Source organism: Natator depressus, chromosome 2 (genome assembly GCF_965152275.1).
Source record: "Natator depressus isolate rNatDep1 chromosome 2, rNatDep2.hap1, whole genome shotgun sequence".
NCBI lineage: Eukaryota > Metazoa > Chordata > Testudines > Cheloniidae > Natator > Natator depressus.
Genome location: NC_134235.1, coordinates 133033332 through 133050489, shown reverse-complemented (window position 1 = coordinate 133050489; position 17158 = coordinate 133033332). Strand labels below are relative to the sequence as shown.

At 45.8% G+C, this 17158-nt stretch overlaps 1 protein-coding gene across 3 annotated transcripts in view; it reads left to right on the top strand.

Moving 5' to 3' along the window:
* The first annotated feature begins 837 nt into the window (after window positions 1–837).
* OTULINL (OTU deubiquitinase with linear linkage specificity like) overlaps window positions 838–17158 on the top strand; it is a 43663-nt gene continuing 27342 nt past the window's right edge. The window contains exon 1 of one of the 3 annotated variants that reach the window (XM_074943191.1): window positions 838–1275. In XM_074943191.1, the coding sequence (XP_074799292.1) occupies window positions 1176–1275 (100 nt within the window). In that variant the 5' untranslated portion in view covers window positions 838–1175. Of the gene's footprint in view, window positions 1276–6726; window positions 6805–17158 lie in introns of those variants that run through there. The other 2 variants (XM_074943192.1, XM_074943193.1) reach the window with 2 other exon arrangements.

Genomic DNA, 17158 nt, shown 5'->3' with positions numbered 1-17158 from the left:
CTTGCCTGCCGCTGGCCCTGTGTCCCTCCCAGACCCGGTGCCCTTTACCTGGGGTTCTGCCCCAGCAGTACCCCCACACCCTGGGTCTCCCCTCCCAGGGGAACCCCCAACTCTAAACTCACCTTGCTTCAGTGGCTACTGCAGTCATCATCTAGACCCCACTCACTGGGGCAGACTGAAGTCTGTAATAGCCACTCATCACAGGCAAGGGGTAGGACCAGCTGCCTCTGCCTAACCCTGGGCTGCACCTCTGCAACCCCAGTACCTGTGTAGGCCTTCACCAAGGCCTGCAGCTTGGGGGTTTACCAGGCGGGAGCTCCCCTTGCCCTATCCGCAGCCCTGCTCCACTCAGGCACCTTCAGCTCCCTCCCTCATAGGTAGGCCTTCTCCCTCCAGGGTTTGAGGGAGACCCCTGCTTCAGGCCCACAGCCCTCTTATAGGGCCAGCTGTGGCCTGATTGAGGTGTGGCCCCAGCTGTGGCCACTTCCCCCAATCAGCCTAGGTTTGCTGCTTTCACTCCTTTTCCCTAGCCCTCTCCAGGGCTGCTTTTACTATTGGCTCCCCAGGGCTCTCCAAGGGCTATTTTAACCCCTTGAGGGCTGGAGCGGGGTGACCACCCTGCTACAATACCCCATTTGCACCATATCTTAAAAGAGTGGTAGTTCTGTAAGCCACCTCCCTTCCCATTGACAAGCACATCAGGTTCCTGCAGAAACTAAAGCAATTTTTTGCATGGATAGATAATATTAAGGAAGTTTTTATATTTTTTTTAGCTTTTTGATGTGATTTAGTAGTTGGAAAGGAGGAGCAGCCAGTGCCATATGATTCTGTGAACTTCTGACACAACCCCTTTGGGCCACCAATGGACCACAGTTTGAAAATCGCTGTCCTATAATCTCCAAGGAATATGGAAGATACACAGGGAGGTAACCAACGTGGCCTTTATAAATAGCTGAATTACGCTTCATTGTTTTTTTTCTTGTGGCTTATGCATGGAGAAGCATACGCTGCCTGTGAAACTTTGAAAAGCTTAACGGAAGTGAAACAGGAAGTCTGATCCTTTCACAGTTTGTTGATCTGTAAAGACGAGCTGAGTCTGTAAAGACTGGTTTTCTACAACTGACAAAACAACTTGGGCGAAAAAAATCTAGTTGGAAGGAGCCCCAAGAGAGGAGATGCTGAGACGCCTGGACAGAGGAGAGAGCAAGAATAGAGAGCAACTCACTGAACCCGTAAAAAGCAACAGAGTTAACCAATCATCAAAAAAAAGCATTGGTGAGTTTGTGGAACTGAGTTCTAAGTGCTGGAGTCTCATCTAGACTCACTGTGAACAATTAGAGAAAGCTCTTGGTGTTGAGGATGATGTCCTCATAGGCACTGTTTATATGTATGGGTTTGATTACATGTTGCATTTCAAATGTAACCAACAATGACCAATAGGGAAAGCATTCCTTGGCTGTTAATGATGGACTGGAGAAACTGAAAGACTGAAGCAAAGTCCAAGATCCTTAAACCCAGCAGGTCATTAGTTGTTAGGAAAGAGTTCCCATTCTTTCCACAGAGCTGGTCACAGAGATGCCCATGTCTTTTTCTTGAGTTAATGCAGTTACAATGCTGGCTTTCCCACAGATGGGAGTGGGAAATATAATGAAGAACAAAAATAGACAGCGAGATTAATTATTTTAAAAAGGACGCAGTATATCTATGGCAGTAACGACAGTTAAAATACCTTGATACTTGTGTAATATAACTTCCCCTTTAAGCAGCTGCTGTAGTTGCCACGGGGATGTTGTGTGATCATGAATAAGAGAAGGCAATCCATGTGAAGGCTCTGCCAGGATTTAATTGATTTCTTCATTAGGAGAGGAGGTGTCCTTGAGACACTTTCTCTAACGATGTGGTTTACCCTATCCAAAAGTTTATGTAAGTTTCCTCACAAGATAGAGCATGCAATGTTTTCATGTAGTAGCATCCCACAATCTGTTTGTAGAGTTGTCTAAGTGTCCTAAACATGCTGATCTTGGTATAACTCAGTACATGTCTGGTCAAGGACTAGAGGCTCTGGATAGACACTAAGCTGAAATTTCAACTTGCTTACAAATGCCCACAATATCCTCTGGAAACCCCAGCAGCATGATGTTAGATCCTGTTTATTGGCAGCAAAGTCACTAAAATCCCAGAGAGTCTGTCAGTGTGGTACAGTGGCATGAAAAAAATATCTGCAATAGAAAATGTGGGAAACAGTGTCAAACTTTAGCCATTCTCAGAGGATAGCCTTTGCAGAATTTTCTTTGTGTCTTCATGGAAGTCACATGTATCTTTTAGGTCAGTGGTTCCCAGACTTGTTCCGCCACTTGTGCAGGGAAAGCCCCTGGCGGGCCGGGCCAGTTTGTTTACCTGCCGTGTCTTCAGGTTCGGCCGATCGCGGCTCCCAGTGGCCGCGGTTCGCTGCTCCAGGCCAATGGGAGCTGCTGGAAGCAGCGGCCAGCATGTCCCTCGGCCCGCGCCACTTCCAGCAGCTCCCATTGCCCTGGAGCAGCGAACCCCAGCTGCTGGGAGCCGCGATCGGCCGAACCTGCGGACGCAGCAGGTAAACATACCGGCCTGGCCCACCAGGGGCTTTCCCTGCACAAGTGGCAGAACAAGTTTGGGAACCACTGTTTTAGGTAAACATTAGTTAAAGTGAAAATATTTTATAACTAGGGGCTGTGATGGAGCTTGGCTCTGGCAGGGTTTAATTGATTTCTTCATTGGTTCCCTCTGTAGTTTCCCAAGCTTGTTTTGAGATGAAATTACCTTTCAGACAAGTTTCCTTGCTAACAGCACAGTTCAGCGGGATGTTTCCACTCCCAACCATCAGTAGCAGAAATTATTCTCTGGTTGGGAAGAATCTGCTCTGTTTTTGTCTCAGGTGATCCTAGTTTTGATCTAGACTGCCTTCCTTTGATTAGCCATACAATGGATAACTGAGGGTTTGGAGTAAAAGTTAATAATGAATTCTGTAACATCCTGAGCTTAGTATATCAACAGGTCACAGGGTGGACTGGTCCTTTAAGGGAGCTGGGCTCAGCATCAGCCATGCTTAGTTAACTAGGTGAGCAGTGGTGGGGCTTCCTGTAAGAGCATGCTTAGCTTGGTACATGGAGAGAATGGTAAAGAGCAGGCAGGTGATAGTGTCAGAGACCAACAGGGAGAAAGAAGATGCTCTACAGTAGAGCCAGAGGAGTGTCAGGTGGTGTTAGAGGCTCTCCAAAAGGGGCCCAGTGAAAAAGCCTAGCGAGAGAGAGAACCTAGGGAGGGGCTGTGGAAAAGGCCTAGGCACAGACATAGGTAGGAAATGATCCCATGAGGTGAAGCAAGAGGTCTGAATTGGTGGACTTGGGCTGCCTGCTACAGGGTCCCTGGATGGGAAACCAGAGTAAGGAAGGGTCTGGGTTCTTCTATAGGGCCACTGGCAAGGAAGTGGTGTGAAAATCCCCTGCCACAAGAGGGAGGACAACAGCCTGGAGTCAGGATGAAGACCAGCGTAAGGTTGCTGGATGCCCATTTGTTTTGTTGGACTTTGTTTACCTCCCAAAAAGGGAAGCAGAATTTGGCAGGAGGACTAAAGTATTAAAAAGCACTTGAATTGTCGTATCCAAGAGTAGGAGATTGAAATGCCTGGAACTAGATGAGGGGAAATTGAAGCTCAGATCATCAGGTACCACGGTGACCTTGTCTGCTGACCACTGTAGGATAGGACACTACTTTGTAGATCCAGAACAAATCTCAGTGACATGAGCCTTAAAAAATGGATATCTAGTAAACGACTCCAGGAGCATCACATCTCACCTTCCCACATGTATTCATTAACAATGTCCATCACAAATGGGATCTCCAAATTCAGAGCCATAGGCAATATGTGGGATTAGATGCTGTCCTCCACTAGTCACAGCACTGAAATATTTTAATTCAGATTTGATTTTTTTACTGGGTTTAAGGGACATTTGATGGCCTTTTTTAAACAAGAGATGTATTATCCTTGTTGTTTCCTTTGAAATTACTGAGAAACAAGATGCAAATTTACTGCCTATTGTATCAATTGGGACTACTCTGGATTCAAGGCTACATTTGACGCTCATGTATTAGGGTTAGAACCCAGAATTCCCATGTTTTAATCTGTCGCATCAATTTCTTCCTTTGTTTCTTAACATTTTGAAAAGAAGAGGGAGGGTAACAGTGTGCCGTTGTTGCCAAGAAGGCCAATGACATTTTGGGATGTATAAGTAGGGGCATTGCCAGCAGATCGAGGGACGTGATCGTTCCCCTCTATTCGACATTGGTGAGGCCTCATCTGGAGTACTGTGTCCAGTTTTGGGCCCCACACTACAAGAAGGATGTGGAAAAATTTGAAAGCGTCCAGCGGAGGGCAACAAAAATGATTAGGGGACTGGAACACATGACTTGTGAGGAGAGGCTGAGGGAAATGGGATTGCTTAGTCTGCGGAAGAGAAGAATGAGGGGGGATTTGATAGCTGCTTTCAACTACCTGAAAGGGGGTTCCAAAGAGGATGGATCTAGACTGTTCTCAGTGGTAGCCGATGACAGAACAAGGAGTAATGGTCTCTAGTTGCAGTGGGGGAAGTTTAGGTTGGATATTAGGAAACACTTTTTCACTAGGAGGGTGGTGAAACACTGGAATGTGTTACCTAGGGAGACGGTGGAATCTCCTCCCTTAGAAGTTTTTAAGGTCAGGCTTGACAAAGCCCTGGCTGGGATGATTTAGTTGGGGATTGGTCCTGCTTTGAGCAGGGGGTTCGACTAGATGACCTCCTGAGGTCCCTTCCAACCCTGATATTCTATGATTCTATAAGGAGGGTGCATAGTGCTGAAGTATATCAGCAGGCGTTTGCTGATGGTAAGCTGAAGAAGTCACATGCTGATGTTTTAGACTAACATCCTATTGGCATTTTATAACATTTTAAAAATAAAAACTGATAAATTGGCCCCATCCAGAGGATGAAGCAAACTAATTGTTCCCAACTGTATCACTTTCATAGTGTAGACAGGTCCTTAAAATTAACTTCTCTCTAGTTGCTAACCCTTTGGGGGTGGGAGAAAAAACACCTATGCCACTGAATAGAAGCAGGTGAAATATCACTTACTTGCTCCTGAAAGGGTAACCAACTTTAAATTTGCACTTCTAACTGCAAATGTTTTACCCACTACTGTGACAAATAACACCTACGTTTGCAGTGACTGAAAGTGATAGGCAGGGTGGGATTCTCTTTCTCAGTTTGACTGTTCAGTATGCGATCAGTTTATCTCTTTTGTTTTTTGTAGTGAGTTAAAGAGAATTAAAACCACTTTTAAACAATAGGATAAGTGTGACCATAAAATAACAAATTAGCAGGAGGATTCAGGGGAATGTGTAGGATACCTTTAACTCAATTTTTCAAAACTGACAAGTTGGCAGGACAATATCTCTTTAAAAACCCCAGCATGTTTGCTACTAGGTGGTTGGTTTTTGTTTTTGTTTTGGTCTTCCTTATGTTTCAGACAGTTACCTGCAGGGGTTAGGAAAAATCTCCCTCCCCCATGTTTCTGAGTTGTTTTTTTTTTTTGGGGGGGGGGGGGGGAGATTTTTCCTGAGATGGCCACACCTGAAGATAAGGACACTGGACAGGGTGGGCCAGAGTGACATTGAGCACTCTCTTTCTCATGTGCTTAGCTGGCTGGTTCTTGCTCACATGCTCAGGGTCTGATCATCATATGCGGGGGGTTGGGAAGGAATTTCCTCCCTGGTCAGATTGGCAGTGACCTTTGGGGTTGGTTTTCTTCATCTTTCTCTGAAGTATGGAGTGTGGGTCACTTGCTGGGATTAACTGGCTGTATGTCACTTGATCAGTTCCCTGCCATTGCGGGTGGTTCTTCCTATTCTCTGCCTGTGGCACATAATAGTTTAGTCTCCTGTGGACTGTAATAGTTTGGACTAATTTCAATTTTTTGGGTGTGTGTGTGTGTGTAGTGTTTGTGGGCTGGGGTATGCAGGGCAGACTAGATGATCTGCTCGTCCTTTCTGGTCCTAAATCATAGGAGTCTTCAGATTTTAAGGGAAATGCTGGTTTAAAACAATAAAGAAAAGGTCTCAGAGTGCCCTCCTGCATGGAATATGTTTAAAATAGTTTATTTTTCTATTTGGTTAATAGGGGAGGCTGATGGATTGGTGGGGAAAATAGAGGGAGCACTTTTTCTGAATTTGGGTCAAACCTTCATATCATCATGTTGTGATGCATCAAAAGCTATGAGACATTTGCTAGTCTCCCCATCAAGCCATTTTAGGGCCCTGTTACTTTCCCACCATGTTAATTGGATCTGCATATTAAGAGTGGGGCACGCCTAGGAAATCTTAGGGCGTCTCTGCGCACACCAGCTGCACCGTTAGGGGACTGGCCAGCGCAGTGCACCTGCCGAAACTCCTTATGGGGAGTGCATCCACACTGGCGCCTCTGGCAGGGGCGCATGTCCCAACAGCTGTGTCCACAGGGCAGCACGGGCATGGCTAAAAGCGGCGGGTGCTGTGCTGGTACCCCAAAGTCCCCCACCCTGCCTGCAGTGCCTGCCCACCCCTCTGGGGGCGCCCTGCCCACCCCCGCAGAGAGCGGGCGGCGCCCCTCAGAGGCGCAGGCGGCGGAGCCTGAGGGAGCGCGGCCTCGGAGGCGGGGGTGGGAGTGGCAGCGCCGGCAGCTCCTCCCCAGCGGCGCGGCGCCGCCTGTCCCCAGGGCCCCGGGCGCGGCACTCCCGGCAGCGGCGGCGGCCCCGCAGGTGAGAGGCTCTCCCGGGACCGCTCGCGCGTGGCGGCTCCGGCGTCTGGGGCTCCTGGCAGGTGCCGCCGCGGGGATCGCTGCCCCTTCCCCTCCGCGCTCGCCCGCGCCCCGCCCAGCTGCTGCTGCTGCCCGCGCTGCACCGGCCGCCCCCTGTCTCTGCCCGGCGCTAGCGTGTGGCGGGCGCCAGAGGATGCCCCCGTCCCCCGCCCCCCTTTGGCTGCGTCCTGGGGTGGGCGGCTGGGGCGTGAGGGGGTGTCAAGGCGAGCCCGGGCTCATGGCGAGGGACGACAGCGGGGCTGGGCTGTGGCCGGGCGGGGAGTTTCCCCTCCCTCTCTCACAGGATCGGTGGCTGCCCCCTGTGCACGGGACGAGCCTGGGGGCGGCTGGTTTTCTAGCATGGTTTGGACGGGGCAGGAAACAGGGGAACGGCAACGAGATGTGGAGAGCGCCTGCGGGTGCGGAGAGTGGACCCTGCAGGGCTCGGGGAGAGGGCTCGGGTCCTTCCCCTTTCAGTCATTCTTGGCACAAGCCGGGGGTGGCATTTGGCTTCCAGGCCAAGGGGCGTTTTCTGTAAGCCTCACCTACCTACTGTTATGGCAGGTGCCAGAGGGTGATGCCCCAGGAAAAAGATAAGGGCAAAGAGCTTTCTTTACATTAGTCCTCCCACTGTGGTTTTTAAAAAAGAAAACAGCTTGGCCCAAGCATTTGTTGTAATGTCGTGATTCCCCCTCTACTACCAACAGCTTGGGGAACTGTTGATAAGGGATTATATTCATAGATCTTTTTATGCTCAGTTATTTGAAGGCTCCTTGGCAAGGAGTATAAATACTTGAAGTGTCTACAGAGATTTAAGAGAGACTTAATAATGCTCAGCTTTCCTCCAATTGTGCTCTCTGTTTAAGAAACAAAAAACACACAATACTGCTGGAACCTTTTAATAGAGACAGCACATGGATTTGACTGAGGCCAGAGATTTGGGGGAAAACAGTGCCTTGTAAATATTGCAAGGTTCCAAGGGGATGTTTGTACATGTTGTTTCAGGCGGGGAGGAATTCCAGGAAGGGATTATATTTTTTGAAAATGGAAATTCTTCATTTTAAACCTTGAATGTTACATTTTGAACACTCTGAGGTTGTTGGCTTGTAGATGCCCAGATAAGCGTCCAAACCTGCATGGTGTTGAGTGCCCTCAACTCCCATCACAGCGGGAAAGGAGGAGAAGGGAGTGCTCGACTTCCAAAGTCATGCTGAGGGGGACATCACCAGAGCAGTCAAAAGATGGGCATGTTCCCCTTAGTCTCCTCCCAGGTGATTGCAGCTACATCTCATAGTCATAGTGAAGTCAGTGCTTACTCCCTTACAGCCTTGTGCCTGTGTTTGCCTGATCTCTTATGTTCCAGAAACCATAAATTTTCACTTTGTCTTTCTGCTGTAGCAGTCCAGCTTTAGAGTAAATTTCTGGTTTAATAATTACTACCGGTCCATCTGTCTTATTACATACACTGACTGAGTCTGGACTCTTTCTCTCTTGCTGACCAACTAATCATTTGCTCACTGATTGAAATGTGAAAATTGCTCCTACCTCACTTTCAGTTTTAACTTCTGAAAGTTAAAGGGAAGTAATTTGCAAGCTATTCAATCAGACAGTATCATTGTGGTTATTGTGATTCTCTCAATTGCTGATACTTGAAGATATAATTACTATTTTACCTTAGCCCTAGGAACTGCTGTTTTCACATTTCTCAGTATATTGAAGCTGGAATAATGTGTGTGAACTATTAAAACTGGTCATTTCTATACTTGGGCTCTAAAAACTGTTTTTAAATCTCTGGAGCTTATCTCTCAGGACCTAAGTTGAGATCTGTAATTAACAAAAGCTAATGTTTAGACAGAGAATTTAAACGTGAATTAAAATAGAGATGTACAGTGGGACAACAGATGCTTGTATTTTAGAGGCACCACAAAGAAGCCAATTTGCATAACCAACCTGCAAAATATTGCTAGACCCACTCTCCCCACTTCTCTTCCCCCTCCCCGGGAATCCACTGTACATAAGAAGGTATGTGAATTTATTTTTTGTTTTGGTTTTCTTGTTGGGGGAGGAGAGGGAAAACGCTAGAAATTATGCTCAACATTTTCAAAGTTACATGCCTAAAACTAGGCAACTAATTCCTTAATTAAGCAAATAAATAATTGGTCTGATTTTTCAGAGATTTTGAACACCCAAATATTCCATACACTTCAATGACAAATCTGCATGATCAGCACCTCTAAAAGTTAGGCCTCTGTATAATTGCCTTAAAATGGATTTGGGTGCCTAACTTTAGGCCATTGGTCACCAACTGGTCGATTACGATTGACTGGTCGATCCTAGAGGATCTCCCAGTCGATCACGATCTCCAGCATTGTAGTGTGGCTGCCGCTGAGGCATCCTCCCCGCTCTGCTTCTGCCTGCAAGCACTGCCCCCACAGCTCCCATTGGCTGGGAGAGCTGCGGGGGCGGTGCTTGCAGAGAGGGGCAGTGCACGGAGCCACATGCTCCCCAGCCCCTCCCCACAGGGGCCACAGGGGCGCATTGGCCCCTTCTGGGAGTGGTATAGGGCCAGGGTAGGCCGGGAGTCTGTCTTAGCCTTGCTGCGCCTGCTGCCGACCAGGAACCACTGGAGGTAAGTGCTGCCTGCTGGGAGGCTGCTCCCCATCTCTGAGCTGCCTCCCGGAGCCAGCACCCCATATCCCCTCTTGCATCCCAACACTCTGCCCCAGCCCGGAGCCCCCTCCTGCTCCCAAACTCACTCCTAGAGCTTGCACCCCTCACCCCTTCCTGCACCCCAACCCTCTGCCCCAGGCTCAGCCCAGAGCCCCCTCCCACACTGCAAACCCCTCGGCCCAAGTCCAGAGCCTGCACCCCCCTCCTGAGCCCCAACCCCCTAACCCAGCCTGGTGAAAGTGGGTGAGGGTGGGGAAGTGTGGGCAACGGAGAGAGGGGTGATGGAGTGAGCGGGGCTTTGGGGAAGGGGTGGGGTAGATCCTGGGTTGCCCTTAGATTCAAAAAGTGACCACTGCTTTAGGCACTGTAAATTTAAACAACTGTAACAAGCTTTTTTACCACAAACAGGCCCTAGGCTAAGTCTTCAGTAGCAGGGCCCTCCTCTTGGGGAGAAGAAGAATTGCAGGGTCCTTTGAAATTCATTGTGTATCGGCACCTGCCTCCTGCCCGCAAATGCATCTTTAGTGACATTATTTTTAACATTCCAAATCTGAGTGTTTCAAACCACTCTTTTTTATTTTATTGTATTTTATTTTTATTTTACCCACTATGTAACCCTTGAAATATGATTTTCTTTCAACTTGGTGGATGAGCATCCCTGGCCATGCAAAATGTGTAACCCATGCTAATAGAATGGCTCCTTGTCCCCCTCTAGTGGCTAGATCAGAGATCTTGGTCTGCTGCTGCCCTGAGCTAATGGACCGGGTCCATTTTAGAGGGTGCCCAAAATAATGCGGGGGTGGCCAGTCCAAATTTGAGTGAGAGCCATTGCGAAGTGGTGCACAGGGTCACACAGCACACCTTGGGTTTGGTGCCTGCAATCAGTAGTACGGAGAGCAACTTGCTCCCTCTGGCTGAGTCCAAATTCCATTATGGCTGCCCTTGGCATCATTGCACCAGGACCCAGGAGTCTCGCTGAGCTGTGAACACAGAGGCAGATGTGGGGACTAGGGGCTGGGGATATCACTCCCACCATCAGCGGGGCTGAAGTACAAGGAGAGGTGGACTGGGGGCACACTCCCTGCCCCTCCTGGACACAAGCAGGGCAGAGTCCCCTCGTCTCTGTGGGGAGGGCAGCAACTGCACAGGCCTGGATCATCTCTGACACCCCCCCCCCCATTCCTTCCCCTCTTCTTAAACTCTTCCATCTCCATGGTACTTTTTTTTTGGGGGGGGGGGGAGGATGTATGTGTGTGGGGGTCTCTATTTCAGATTTTTGCCCCACACCCTCCCCCCCAAACCTCTGTTCGGTCCTGAGCAAAGGTTCATGATTTTTAGAGTGAGGCCTCAGGTTCAGTTCCCAAAGATTATCGGCCAGAGATGCCACTATAAACAGAAAAGGGAAACTTGCAGCTTTCTGATGGAACCATCACTTGCTTGTAGGCCTGTAGGTTCCAAAATATTTGGTCTTAAATTGTCTGAAATATAGTTTAGATGTCCCCTTGCTGTCAAGGTTCCTCCCCCACTCTGAACACTAGGGTACAGATGTGGGGACCTGCATGAAAAACCTCCTAAGCTTATCTTTACCAGCTTAGGTCAAAACTTCCCCAAGGTACAAAATATTCCACCCTTTGTCCTTGGATTGGCCACTACCGCCACCAAACAAATAGTGGTTACTGGGGAAGAGCTGTTTGGAAACGTCTTTCCCCCCAAAATACTTCCCAAAACCTTGCACCCCACTTCCTGGACAAGGTTTGGTAAAAAGCCTCACCAATTTGCCTAGGTGACTACAGACCCAGACCCTTGGATCTTAAGAACAATGAACAATCCTCCCAACACTTGCACCCCCCTTTCCTGGGAAATGTTGGATAAAAAGCCTCACCAATTTGCATAGGTGACCACAGACCCAAACCCTTGGATCTGAGAACAATGAAAAAGCATTCAGTTTTCTTACAAGAAGACTTTTAATAGAAATAGAAGTAATTAGAAGTAAAGAAATCACCTCTGTAAAATCAGGATGGTAGATACCTTACAGGGTAATTAGATTCAAAACATAGAGAACCCCTCTAGGCAAAACCTTAAGTTACAAAAAAGATACACAGACAGAAATAGTTATTCTATTCAGCACAATTCTTTTCTCAGCCATTTAAAGAAATCATAATCTAACACATACCTAGCTAGATTACTTACTAAAAGTTCTAAGACTCCATTCCTGGTCTATCCCCGGCAGAAACAACATATAGACAGACTGAGACCCTTTGTTTCTCTCCCTCCTCCCAGCTTTTGAAAGTATCTTGTCTCCTCATTGGTCATTTTGGTCAGGTGCCAGTGAGGTTACCTTTAGCTTCTTAACCCTTTACAGGTGAGAGGAGTTTTTCCTCTGGCCAGGAGGGATTTCAAAGGGGTTTACCCTTCCCTATATATTTATGACACTTGCTCTTAGCCCTGAGCGACTGGACCCACAGTACTAATGGAGCCAAGCTTTCAGGAGGAGAGAATACAAAAGATGATGCCAATACATTTTTGTTGAAAACAAAAAAACCTCTCAAAGAATTGAAAAGAAGTTCATTTGGTAAAATAGGTAGCACGATCATGTGATTTGGCAATTGTGAGTAATGTGGCCATTCAAACTTCTTATTGCACCACACCGTCATGTATACAATATACACATTCTGTTGTGTGTTGTCAGTGACTAATGTAATTTTATTGATAGGTGAATTGTGGGAGTGGGCTGTGCAAATGATATTATGCAATGACACAAATGTTCTACATTAACAATCATGGTAAAATATCAAGTATGTTGGGACTTGAGAGATCTGCTAGCCTTGCGCAAAGGTTACAATTATATATAGTCATTTTATTTTTTAAATACATTATTTTTCAGAAGTCTGTATTTCTTGGGTTTACAGCTTTAAACCATGTCTGGTTATAATTCCTTAGCTCTGAAAGCACTGTGAGAAGGTGCAGTAGCAAAGTGATTTTGTAGTTTGGCTACACACAACAGTTGTACAGATTTAAATGTATAGTTAAATGGTACAAGCCCCGTAGTGTGGATGCAGTTGTACTGGTATAAAGATATTTTCATAAAGTGCTTTAACTAGACACATTGATTGTGGAGCTTCTTTAAAACCTTTATAACTGTTCCTGAAGACCATAATCTGAATTCTAACTGAGCTATAATAAGCCAATAAAACAAAACATTAATCTGAGATACTGACACCTTTTCCAGCACTGTCTTGGCAATCTGCATCTCTCTTTTGGCTTTGTCGTTTACTTGATATACAGTGGAGTAATTGTACTCCAATGCTGATGAAGCTGCTTTCATCCATGTATGGAATAATAAGGACCTTTGCTCACAAATATTGTTGCTGGGATTCCATGCTTGGCAAATACAGATTTTATGTGCATTATTCCAACACTTGATGTCAGACTTGACAACATGGCACTTTACAGAAAGATACCATAATAAGGCATTATTAACTAATTCTTTAATTTCATTACAATGAATCCCAGTTTATATTTTCCCATGGTTAAGAAACAAAGAGTTTAAATCTGGTGCAAGATGGCTATAAATTGTCTTTTGCTCTCCTTCCCCCACCATCCTTCATGGGTTTCTGAGAGTAAGTTCACGCTACTGTGTTTATTTTTATGTATACATATTTACACATTTACTTACAATTGGGCAGAATACCTTTTGTTAAAGTAGTGTTAAGATAAAATCAGTTAAAATCACACAAAATCATGCAGTGCAGAAATAATAACCAATGGGAAACAAATTAGATGTAGACAAGGGAGAAAAGAGATGGCTTTTGCTGAGATTTGAAAACAAGTGGCAAATCTAAGGGGTGAAGGGGCTGTGGGGCAGTAGGAGGAGAGAGAGGCTGTTCCGAATAGCAGGGGAGTCCAGTCCATGGAGGGTACTAAAGACGGGAGATTTTTAAAACTAAATGATTAAATGAATGAGGAGCTGTGGCGATTTATGTAATATTTCTTAACCAAAGGGGCGTATGATATTTTATAATCTGTTTCATATGACTCTGCCTGAATGCTGGGAGTTAAATCAAAGGAGGCTGTAAAGGGGGAAACCCACAGGAAACGAAACAATGGCAAAGTTATCAGATGGGGAGTACCCCCTGTCTGTCACTCTCTGGGCTAGAACGGTTTACTGTTCCCAAGGCAGACTATAGGATCAAAGGGATTAGAAACCTCAGAGATCCTATAAAAGGTAAGTAGGGGTGGAGTGAGTGGTCACTGACTGCCCCAAGGTATCAGCAAAAGCTAACAGGCTGGCAAGAAACACAGATGCTGTGAGCAGGTTAATGTGCTTCTCCCAGCCAGAGATGGTGATAGCTGGACTGAGGGAAAGTTACAACAGCTGGCATGGAAATTTTAAGGTTTAAGCAAGCTCATGCATGTAGGGACCTTTTATTGTTATTCCTGTTTGCTGTGTGCTTTGTTTAATGTCCTTTAGTTCTGTTTTCATTTCTTGTCACTTCCTGTTTTTCTTTTAATTCCTTTTAACTGTGGCATGTTCCTCAAAGCTTGGGTTTTCAAAAATAGTTAACTCCAGATACAGCTTTAAAGTGCAGTTCATTTCTGAAAAATGATTCTGTAAATACTGCATTGCAGTACTCCAATATTATTCACTCTCAGTAATTTCCATATTAAATATCCTTAGTTTACAAGTAAAAAGACATCCCCCGTTCCCCAAACTGCCAGTCCTGCAAAATCAGCTTGGTATCCAGAGTCAAACTTAAGTGGAACTAAACTTAACTTGCTAGATGGAACTGCAAGATTCATTTCTTTTTCCAGGCCTTCCCAGCTGATTAAGTCTTGGTTTCTAAGCTGATTGGTAAAGCTGCAGAGGCAGCAGAGGACCATGGTCTTTTGGCTTCTTTTTATGGAGATCTTGAATGTCTCTATTTAATCCTTGTAAGGTGTCCAGATACCAACGGTGATGCCAACGGTGATGCCAGATATATACTAGAAATAATAATAAATTCCATTGTACAAAGTATTTCAATCAGGAGTTAAAGGAACACCATCAACTTAAATCACAAAGGTGAAATATTTATACTTTCAATAGTTTTTGGCATTACAAGAGTGACTAAGAGAATGGAAAGAAAACATTTATTTGTTTATTTTGTGCATCAGACAATGCTTTGTTTATAGTCAAGTTCAGTTTCTCTGATATTGTCAAGTCAGCTCACCTTTTTATTTGTGTGGATCTTTCACATGACTGGGAGAGAAAAACAGAAAAATGTAATTGGAGCACACCAAAAACTGGGAGAAGAACTCGTGGAGGTGCTGTATCTGCCACTACTTTTAACTATTTTTTAAATTGTCTAGATTTCAAGTTAATGATGTCCCTTTAGGGTTGAAGAGACCACACTAATCAAATCTGGCTGCCTCACTGATATTTTTTCCCCTCTGGGATGCTAACCAGAGTAAAAAATTTAAGCTTGCTTTTCTCAGTCATCAAAATAGATAGGGCCAGATCCTGCCAACCTCATTCACAACGAGTAATGTCTTAGGGCTTGTCTACAAGGGAAAAATTTCTGAGTTGCTGGTGTTGTTATACTGCAAAAGTTATGCTGGTATGTTTTTCTGTGTAGACCAGCCCATTCTGGGAGCAGCCCTCTTGAAATCTTGGGGCCAGACTGGAAAAAAGCAAGTGGAAATTCAAACTCTGCCCACAGCCTTGCTCCTCATGATTTCTTTCTTGCTGCCTCTGATGTCTTCCTTCCCAGGCATGTCATTGTCTGCCCTCCATCCTGTATCTGTCTTTTTCCTATCATTTCCCTGTAAAAGGAGGTGGAGAGAGACATTAAAAACGGCCATACTGGGTCAGACCTATAGTCCATCTAGCCCAGTATTCTGTCTCTGACAGTGGCCAGTGCCAGATGCTTCAGAGGGGATGAACAGAAATGGGCACTTTCAAGTGATCTATCCCCTGTCCTCCAGTCCCAGCTTCTGGCAGTTTAGGGACACCAGGAGCATGGGATTCCATCCCTGACCATCCTGGCTAATAGCCTTGATGGACCTATCCTCCATGAACTTATCTAATTTTTTTTCTGAACCCAATTATACTTTTGGCCTTTACAGTGTCCCATGACAATGAGTTCCACAGGTTGACTGTGCATTGTCTGAACAAGTACTTCTTTACCTTGTTTTAAACTTACTGCCTATTAATTTCATTGGGTGACCGTAACTCTTTGTGTTATATGAACGGGTAAATAACACTTCCTTATTCATTTTCTCCACACCATTCATGATTTTATAGACCTCTATCCATAGGTGCTGACTTTCTAATGTGCTGGGGGTGCTCCCCGCCCAGCTCTGCCCGAGGGTCTGCCCGCTCTCCATCCCTTTTCCCAAAGTCCCACCCCGCTTCTTCCTTCCCCTCCCCTGTCTGCCTCTTCCTGCCCTGTTCTGACCCTCCCCCAAGCGCGCCCTGCCCTCACTCCTCCCCACCAGCACCTTCTGCCTGCTGCGGAACAGCTGATCTGTGGCAGGCAGGAGGCACTGGGGGGGTGCGGGGGGGGGGAAGTTGCTGATCGATGGGAGGTGCTGCAGGGAAGGGAAGACACTGATAGGGGAACTGCCGGTAGATGCTCAGCGTCCACCATTTTTTTTCCATGGGTGCTCCAGCCCTGAAGCACCCACAGGGTCTGCGCCTATGCCTCTATCATATTCTCCCTTAGTTGTCTCTTTTCTAAGCTGAACAGTCTGTCTTTTTAACTTCTCCTTATATAGTAGTTGTTCCATCCCCCTCATCATTTTTGTGGCCCTTCTCTGCACTTTTTCCAATTCTAATATATATTTTTTGGAGATGGGGCAACCAGAATTGCACATAATATTCAAGGTGTGAGGATACCATTGATTTATATTGTGGCATTATGATATTTACTGTCTTATCTATCATTTTCCTAATGGTTCCTAACATTGTTCGCTTTTTTGACTGCCGCTGCACATTGAGCCAGTGTTTTCAGGGATCTATCTATGATGACACCAAGATCTCTTTCATGGCTGGTAATAGCTAATTTAGACACTTTCATTTTGTATGTATAGTTGGGATTATTTTTTCCAGTATGCATTACTTTGCACTTACCGACGTTGAATTTCATCTGCCATTTTGTCACTCAGTTTAATGAGATCCCTTTGTAACTCTTCTCACTCAGCTTTGTACTTAACCAGCTTGAATAATTTTTCTGTCATCTACAAATTTTTGCCACCTCGCTCTTCACCCCTTTTTCCATATCATTTATGAATATGTTGAACAGCACAGGCCCAAGTATAGATCTGGGGGTTGGAGGGAAGAGTGTTAATTTCCTTTTTCCATTGTGAAAACTGGCAGTTTATTTTGATCCTTTGTTTCCTATTTTTTTAACCAGTTACTGGTCCATAAGAAGACCTTCCCTCTTATCCCATGACTGCTGAGTTTGTTTAAGAGCCTTTGGTGAGGGACCTTGTCAAAGGCTTTTTGAAAATCTATGTACATTATATTGACTGGATCACCCTTGCCATGCTTGTTGACCGCCTCAGAGAATTCTAATAGATTGGTGAGACATGATACCCCTTTACAACAGCCATGTGGACTCTTCCCCAACATATTATGTTCTTCATCTACCTATCTGATAATTTTG